General features: G+C 39.9%; 1 protein-coding gene across 3 annotated transcripts in view; it reads right to left on the reverse strand.

The window, feature by feature from the left end:
- Nucleotides 1–8,661, reverse strand: part of RAP1GDS1 (Rap1 GTPase-GDP dissociation stimulator 1) — a 167,935-nt gene extending 159,274 nt beyond the window's left edge. Inside the window, exon 1 of one of the 3 annotated variants that reach the window (XM_019415489.2) lies at nt 8,457–8,661. In XM_019415489.2, coding sequence (XP_019271034.1) covers nt 8,457–8,460 — 4 coding nt within the window. In that variant the 5' untranslated portion in view covers nt 8,461–8,661. The remainder of the gene's footprint in view (nt 1–8,456) is intronic. The other 2 variants (XM_019415478.2, XM_019415496.2) reach the window with 2 other exon arrangements.
- Between the last annotated feature and the right edge of the window lie 990 nt (nt 8,662–9,651).

Below are 9,651 nucleotides of genomic sequence, written 5' to 3' on the forward strand. Positions count from 1 at the left end.
GTTTGAGGCAGCCTTTCTGTGATGATAGCTACTTGAAGAGGTGAGGACACTAGGAACAATATAAATATTCAACTAAAAAATAAGGCAAATGATTTTGAAAGGTTTTCCTTGGTTCTTGATGAGCTGACCTGTAATAGTGACACTGCATGTTATCTGTGGAACGACTGATGCTGAGTGTGAAGTAACTAAAGAAGTAGCTTCTATGAAGAGTCTGCATAGAATAGGCAAGAATATTTTCAAAGTTGAGAAAATATTAATTCAGTACAACCTGAAGTGGAATCTGCTAAGATGTGTTACAAATGATGATGGTAAAAATGTGAAGAACAGTAAAAGGCATAGCTGAACAAACTTACAATGTTTGTGGAAATGTAAGGTGGTTAAAGTCTATGCTTATTCATTACATTATTTATTGGCAGGCATTTTATAAGGAAGATATTTTAAATTATCATGCCAGGAGTATCAACTTCATTCACTCTCATTGATTTAACCACTGTCAGTTCTGCGTACTTTGATAAGAATTAGAAGCCAAATATCCTGACTTACCTTGTCACAGAGCAGTTTAATGGCTTACCAATGGTAGAGTTTTATTGTGATTTTTTAGCAGAAAGGTGAGAATGCAGGGTGCATGGGTGGCTCAGTAAGTTAAGCATCTGACTCTTGATTTCTGCTCAGATCGAGTCCCACGTTGGACTCTGCGCTGACGGTGCAGAGCCTGCTTTGGATTCTCTTCCCCCTCCCCCCCCCCCCCGCCCTTCCCTGCCCCCCCCCCCCCCCAAATAAGTAAAACATTAAAAAAAAAAAGTGAGAATGAAATTTCTGGGGGAAAAATGCCACTATTATCAAACAATGAATGCCTCTGGAAATTAGATTTTGCTGCAGATTTGGTGTTTCCTAGAATTTGACCTGAAAATCAAGGCAAAATAGTGCTTACATGAGAAACATAACTATGTTAAGTCATTTTGACAACGTTGTTGGAAACACAAGTAACCATCAATCTGCTATATACCCTTCTCATGCTGTCAAATGTTATACAATAAGATCTCCACACATATACAAATCTACAACAGATATATTTTGCAAGCTCAAACTACTGTTGCAGCACTGTTTTTCAGACCTTATTTCAGACGCAAATGAAACTTCCAAACATCAAAATCCATTTAAGTAACAGAGGAGTTTCTACTCTACTATTACAAGTGGTTAATTTACAATGTAGTAGCATGCTAAATGTTAAATGTCAAGAGAAGAATCTAAAAGATTCTATAATTCCTTCCATAGAAATAAATAGTCTCATTAATAAAATCATATGCCCATGGACGGATACACGGATACGAGCATTTGAGAGTACCTATCTGTGTGAAAACATGTTCCAAAGACAAAATCCATAAAATCACATTAAAGATCTGCATTAACAAATGAACATCTGGATCAATTTTGATGGCAGGGTAACTCTGAGTCCCAATTAAGTGAAATGCTATCTCAAAAACAGAATTACAATATTTTCATTGGTAGACCTATATTGCAATAACTTTTGTTCAGTTAATGTTGTATTTTGAACATAGTCAACAAAATATTTGTGGATATTTGTTTTCTCTCATCATATATATTTTCTCTCTTGTTTTTGATTTTGCCTCTTGGCCTAAATATTGACCATCTGACCCTTTACGTAAAAAGTCTGCAGACCTATGCTCTATGGTGAGGCTATTAAAAGTGCAGCATCATCTGCCAATGTCTTGACAATGCGAATTCTCAGCCTACCCAACACCTACTTACCAAAATTTCTGAGGGCGGGCCTAGTAATTTTTTTTTTAACAAATGCTACAGGATTCTTAAGCAAGCCAGAATTTGAGAATCACTGCTCTAAAACAAGATTTTAGAGACTGAGCTCTCTCCCCCTGGATAAATTACTTAATTCTCTGAATCGGTAGAATGGGGATAGTATCACCCACTTCATAGAATTGTTGAAAAGATTAAAATTAAATTTTAAAAATATGAGAAAGTGTAAAGTTTAACATAACTCGTCAATAATTCTTATTAAACAGTAATAAATGGTAATTATTAATCCAGTGGTATACCAGAACCCACCTGTACCAGCCCATGAGAAATGATTATTAAATTTTTAAGAATTTTCGAGGCAATTATTAAAACACACATTATTGAAAATTAAATCTTATAAACTTAAGTAAGTTATATTAAAACAAAGATTTTACTACTCAAAACTCATTACTACTTAATTATTTTACTACCCTTTACTATTATCTGTGCTCACAGGTTCTTATATCTATATAGCAGATCCACCATATACTAGTGTGCTGTATCTCATCTCTTCCCAACCATGAATTCATAGGATATCAACAACCACCACAAATCAGGGCTTTTGTGGAGAAGGGTTTCTGGTTAAACATTAACCATCACACCTCTAGTTATCGTTATTAATAATTACACAATAGTTTGCTTTTGAACTAAATGAGTTTGAATTAACTATGCATGTAGAGATGTCTAATAATCTCTTAGATGAAAAGACAGCCAAGACACACACACACACACACACACACACACACACACACACAGGCACTAACAGCATACACATAGTAATTAAAATCATAAATATGGACAAAATTAAGCAAAACAGCTTTTAGAGAAGAGGCCAGATACATAGCTCATAAAAGACAAAATTAATTTTCTGTACAAAAAGTTAGAAGGACTTTGGAGTTTGTAAGCATAGCCAATCATAGCTAGCAGCTCAATTTACTTCCATTTATCACTATCCTAATTCTCACTTTTAATGTCTGGAATGCTTCTAGCAACAAAAGTTGTATAAATGGATGTACTGAGAGAATGACATTACTCTGCAATTTGAATCTATATCTTAGCCAGTATGAGTAATGGTATTTAAGGCTGTCTGGTTAGACAAAGCTAACAGGTTGGTTCAAACCCTGAAGTGCTACCTCAAGTCGACATTACTCCAAAGAAAAATGAATTATATAAGTATGTTTATGGCATATTTAAGACATCAATGATACTGAGTACATTTTAAAGTTCAGTTTCACAGAATCATAGGATTTTATAACCAAAATAGACTTTATAACCTATTCTGGTATCTTCATTTATTATACCTCCTCTCTCCACAAGAAAGAACTATTTGCCAAGTTAAATGCCTAGGAAAGTATTTCAAATTAAGTATTATCTGAACATGATTATCTAAAATTAACATGAAGTTCCCAAAGGAGTGGATCTTCCTTCTCCACTCTTCCAGATATTTATGAGCAAGGATTAAAAAATTTAAGTCATTCTTATAGCTGTTGTTGGTGCCACCAATAACACCAGAATTGCCAAGTTCAAATTCAGGTGACTTGGAATCTCTGAAGAGGAAAACCATACTCTTCCCCAAAGGCAGCTAGAAGCTCCTGTGAAAGTTAAAATCTACAGTTCACAAAATGAATTAGGGTTATTAAAACCTCCCAAACCATAGTACTAGATAGACTATGACTCTACCAAAGTTAATGATTTCAATTCTCCTATAAGTAAAAAAAAAAAAAAAAAAGACATATACAACATAGATATAACGGCAACATAATAAAAATTATTGAACTAGTCAATCTCTTTTAAAATAATAAATTTTAGTGATTATCAGTTTACAAAGATTTTTATCACTCTACTTTGCAAAGAACAAGTAAAAGTACTATTTTTTACTATTTATTTATGAAACCATTCCTGGACTTATAAATACAAGAGGAAAAAAAAAAAAAAGACTTATATCTAAAGCTAACACAAATTTATAGAGAAAAACAAAACTCCAGGAATTAAGAGTATAATTAGAGGCATACATACAACTAGAGAAATCCAAAATTCACAAAGACTAATAGTAAATAAAAAGTGATAAAACCATTCATCAGTGAAGAGTACACTTTATGTAAAATGTCATGTGAAATTATAAAACCATTTCTAAGCTCACTCTGTATGACAGATATTGCAAACATAAAAAGCATACTGTACTAAGACACAATGACATAAAAAATGGAATGTCAAAGAAATTTTGAAGCACTATGGTGAGATAACAAATTATTCTCAGGCAAGAAAATAGCATGTGTCATTCCATGTAAAGTGCAACATTTTAAAAATGTTTTTAAAAACCTATGCTTACTTACAGATCTTTAAATAGGTCAAGGGATATAGCATGAATACATTGGGAATTCTTAGTTCCACTTACTCATTATCCAGTTAGCCTCTACAACTGACCTCCATTTCTAGCATACCTCTTAAAGCTGCTTTTTAGAAAATATACTGAGTAATATCCTAAGCAAACTATATCAACAAAGATCCTTTTCTCAGTCCATATCACTGGTCTGAAGCAAAAGACATTATTGACCATTCTTTCATGAAACCAACCACATGCAGATTCTAGTCTTTCACTCCTACGTCCATTCCAGTGTCAAATCATTCCATTCCACTTCCCTAACAATGGGTCATTCTTCAAGATTCTTACTTTGGACAAATTTTTTCTTTCCCTCTGTTGTCTCTCAGCCTCCTACCTAACTTGAAATATCATCTCAGGAGATTTATGGGTAACTTCCAGATCTCTAGTTCAAAATCCTCTCTTAAGAGTTAAAATAACTGTTTGTTAAATTTTTTTTTTTTTTTTTTTTTTTTTTTTTTTTACCTAGTTTCAGTCAGTTAACAAATGGTTACTGCATGGCTACTATGTGTCAGACACTAGTGTTAGAAATGTATTCAAAACCTATTATAAGAATCCTTGTCATCAATGAACAGAGAATCTAAATGGCAAACTAAACAGTCCAATTCACCAGGTCCAAAACTAACGATTCACATTTCCTCTTCCAGTGGATTAAATATATATTAATAATTTTACATCTCTCTATTGCCCAGGTGACAATGTATGACTCCTTTCTCAATTCCATATTCAATAGGTTAGCAAGGAAATTCTGTTCTTTATTTGCAGTATTCTCTTCCCATTGTCACAGCCAAGTTCAGACCAGTAAATATTTTCACCCACACTGCAACAACCACCCTCTGAAGTGTTCTCTATTTTTTCATCTAATTCATCCTTGACTCAATTGACAGATTAATTTTCCTAAACCACAGACTTGATCCATCACTTAACTACAGAAAAACATTTCACAGTCCCTCAATAGACAAGTCAAAGTCCAAAAACTTTTTCAACTTGTCATTTAAGGTCCTCCATTATCTGGTCTTTACCTATTAGTACTGAGGAAGGTGACACACACTCTTACCTTACCTTTTGCTCCAACCAAACATGGTTATTTAACCATATCCTGAAACTCCTTGAGTGTTCCCTCTCTAACTTCACTTATGCCATTTCTCTCCTCCCAACCCCCGGCCTGATTCATTTTTACCTTTCAGAAGCTTAACCAACTTTTTTTGTTTCAAATAACATCATTTTTCTAAAACCTTTTCTCCATGCCCTCAATCTACAATACATGTAAATGTAAAGTTATTTTATATCACTTATACTTTATTTCTGTTATAGCTGTGTATGTACCATCTCATTCCTGTTAATATTATATGCAGCTTGAAATATGAATGTCTTATTCCTCTCTTTCCTCCCACAGTACAGTGTACGTGGTTGATATTCAATAAATATTAAGTACATGTTGAATTTATAATAAAATATATACATTAAATAATAGCCATCACCCATAACATTATATAGGAAGTTTCCTTCACTTTCTTACAGGGAAAAATCACTGCCATGAGATTATTAAAAATCACCTTACTTATGGAGCGCCTTGGATGGCTCAGTCAGTTAAGCATCCAACTTCAGCTAAGGTCATGATCTCGCAGTTTGTGAGTTCAAACCCCACATTGGGCTCTATGCTGACAGCTCAGAGCCCGGAGCCTGCTTCAGATTCTGTGTCTCCCTTGCCCACTGCCCCTCCCCCACTCGCACTCTGTTTCTTTCTCAAAAACAAACAAACATTAAAAATTTTTTTTAAATCACCTTATTTAATAAGTGATTAAAAAGCATTAAAAAGTGATTAAAAAGTGATTAAAAAGCCTTAAAAAGTGATTTTTTTCCTACCATTAATCAAGATACCTTTTATGTATACACGAATTGTTATAACTTCCTTGGTTCAGAATATGAAATTGCTTTCCACGGTTTCAATTTTACATTATTGTATGTATCTAGTGATCATCTGATAAACCACCTTACCATTGAAAACAGCAGTGCAGAAGGAAATGGCTAGCCTGGAGGCTATTCCAAAACCTTTAACTCTGAGAAGACCCAACTTTCTTTTTCTTTTCTTTTCTTTTTTTTTTTTTTTTTTTAGTGAGAGAAGAGTAGTCATAGTAAAATTATACTTCTCTGTTCCCATTTCCTCCAAGCCTCCATGATAGTCTACCAACTTGAATGTTTGTTCACAGCCCATACTTTCAGGTTCACAAACTGAAAATAATAGGTAGGTTTTAAGTTCAACAATGAATTCACCAAAGATTTATTGAATATCTACTATGTGTAAAGCACGGAGGGGTGGGGGGGGATACACAAAAATCAATAAGACATAATTTTCATCTTTTGGAACTCATGACTAAATGCTAACCACACACACACATAAACAACTCCATTATAAGGCAGATTATGTAAGTACTAAAAAGCCTCCAACAAGGTACAGAGTGCTATGGGAGACTGATTTAATCAAAGAGTATCTGAGAAGCTCCAAATAAGAGGTTTCTATCTGGCCATTCTTTGAAATCAAGCAATAACATTCAAGATTTTGAAGATTAATTATTTTTAAGTAAATAATTGTGTTTTAAGTATTTTTATTCATAAGTATTGCAACATAACTGAATTTTTTCTACTGAAAAGATTCTTACTCAACATGGAAGTTAAAATTTTATTTAAATGGATTTTGTAGCTCACCTTGAAACATGGGCAAATGTATTTTACAGGAGAAACTTGTGACCTACAATTAGGAGTAAATTTTTGAATGTTCAAGGAAAATTCACAATGTGTCCAATAATCTGAATTAATATTTATTTAAATTTCTACTCCTAGAGAAAAGCTAAGTACATATGAGCCACCCATTTCCACATAAATTTGTTCACCATGTCAATAGCACACCAAAAGGGGGAGAAAAACTGAACTGAAAATAAAATTCAGGGACCCAGATTCATTTTTCATTCATATCACCTCCTGCAACACTAGCCTCAAAAGTCTGAAACAGAGCTTGGAGCATTTGCTTTCCCAGTAAGCTCCATCGACACCATTTCTAGATTTAGATACTTCCTTGAAGATTCTGAGTTGCCACGACCTAACTCTAGATGTGTTGAGCACTGTATTGACAGATCAAAGAACCACACTCATTTTAGGCTTAAAATAACCTGCACGGAAGGGGTAGGAAAATCCGAGTTGACAGATGCCAATGGAGCAAATTTTAAAAAGAGGAAACTGTGATAACAGTGGAAGCAAACTGGGAACATGTAGCAGTATGCTATTCCGAAATGCTACTATTAAAAAAAATAATTGCAGAATTAATCAGACGTTTTTGTAATTACTGAACTTAGTATTTAAGCAATATGTTATGAAAAAATTTTAAGATAAATTATATGCAGTTTTAGAAAATATATTTGCTTTTAAATACCTCATCCAAAACAATCTCTTGAGATTAACCAGACATACAAAGGAACTAAAATCAGATTATGTAGATGTAGGCAGGCTAAGCTGGGAACGAATAACTAACACGTAAGTTCGGTAACATGTTACAGGGTGCGTTTCCTCCTACAGTAGACAGGCGAAGGAACCAAGAAAATGGGCTGAGCACAGGAATATTGCACACTGTAGTCACCCAACACTAATTCAACAGCTAGCGGCTCTATGCATCCTTCCTCACGTTCCTCGTGGCCTCTGACAAGTCATCCTTTCAACCCATGAGGCTGTCCGCTCTCCCCCATCAAAAATAATTTCCGTGCACGTTGTACAATCGCCCTGACAAACTACTTGCTCGCACTTCCCCGCGTCGGGATGAACAGTCCCCAAGATGGGGAAAGGTCGCCCTGACAGGGAAGTTAGGCGAAGTGGTCTCTCTGGCGGTCCGACCGAGCCTCCAGCCCAGCAGACGCCGGGGAAAGGAAGCGGGCGGCCTCCGGAGAAACGGGGATGGGGCAGGCAGAGGAGGCTAGCCCGCGAGGCAGGCTCCGCGGTGCCCGGGCACCCGCTCGGGCAGGAAGAATGGAGGAGGGGAGGCGAGGCAGCGAGGTGCCCGGAGCCGCGGCCGACCCCACCCCGCGCTCGGGACCCTCCCAGCCCAGGGACCGGCGTGCGTTCCGCGTGCGCCGACTCTCCCCGGAGGAAGAGCCACTGTATTACACCCGTGGATTTGAGAAATCTGGCAACTTTGCGCGAGGAATGCTTCCCACCCTGCAACACGCCGAGAAAGAGAAAAATGTCAGGCGATGACGGGGGAGGAAGGATGACTTACCCATGTTCCTCCCAGAGGGTGAGGAGCCAGCAGGGCGAGGCGAAGGTCTCCGGTGCGGGCGGCGCGGCGCTGTGTCCTCCCTCTACCTCTGCCTCTCCCGCAGCCAGGGAGGGACCCGCGGGGGGCGGCCGCCGGGGAGGAGCAGCTGCTGCTGCTGCTGCTGCTGCTGCAGGCGGCGCGGCCGCGGCGGGGACGAGCGGCGGGGGGCGGGGCGGGGCGGGGCGGGGCGGGCGGGCGCAGCCTGCGGCGGGCGCGGCTCCGAGCGGGCGGGCGGCGGAGACGCCGAGCCGACTTGAGGAGCGCCTGCCCTGACTCGCGGCCCGGGAGCGCCCCGCCCTCCCCGCCGAGCATGCTCAATACCTCCCTATTTTTTTTTTTTTTTCCTCCACTCCAGAGGCAAGTGATTCTGAGCGTGCGGGTGGGCGTGTTTGCGGACCAGCTGCAGACGCCGCGGAGGCGCTTGATGGCGACCGCCTGCGGTGCGGTGGGTGGGCCGGGAGAAGGCAAGGCAAGGGGATACGGTGTCCCGAGTGCTACCATCTGGCCTGCCCCGGCTTGCTTTCCGACCCCGCCAGTCCACACCCGGAAAACCGACCCATGTTCTTTACGGGACAACCCGGTTGCACAGGCGGGAATTTCCCGGAGACGCTGGGCCGCCTCAGACCCGGGAGGGTGGTCGAGAAGCAGAGCGGGCACATTGAAATGAAGCTGGAATGGACGCATAGGCGATAAGGCCAGCACCTCTGAGAGACAGATACCTGAGGACGCCCGTTTTCAGAGCAGCCTGTGGGCCCGCTGAGCACAGAGCAGGGAGGTGGTCGCTGGAAGGGCGCTTAATGTTAGCGAGCGTAACGGTGGGACAGTTAGGGCTGTCTTGGCTGTGGCTAGTTTAAAAACAGAGAGGTCTGGGCAGTCGAGAACAGTGACCGCCCTGGATTTCCTTCAGGGAGTCAGCTGTTCTTCCGACATTAGCGCGGCCTTCCATTCCCCCGAGACGCCTCAACAGCCTTTTAACTGGGGTGCCCTCGGGCTCCACCCTACCGCGAGGGCACACCCCTCTCCCTGGGACGGTGGCGGGAACATGGTTACCAGGCAGGAAAATAAAAGTCTAGCTGAGTTAGCGGCGGCCCCGCCCAGTCGGCCGGCCGGAGTTTCCCCCGGCCGCCGGGCCGCTGCGGGTTCCCGGCACCGCCGC

The sequence above is a fragment of the Panthera pardus genome, unplaced genomic scaffold (genome assembly GCF_024362965.1).
Source record: "Panthera pardus isolate Hobbes unplaced genomic scaffold, ASM2436296v1 HiC_scaffold_13, whole genome shotgun sequence".
NCBI classification, from domain to species: Eukaryota; Metazoa; Chordata; class Mammalia; order Carnivora; family Felidae; genus Panthera; species Panthera pardus.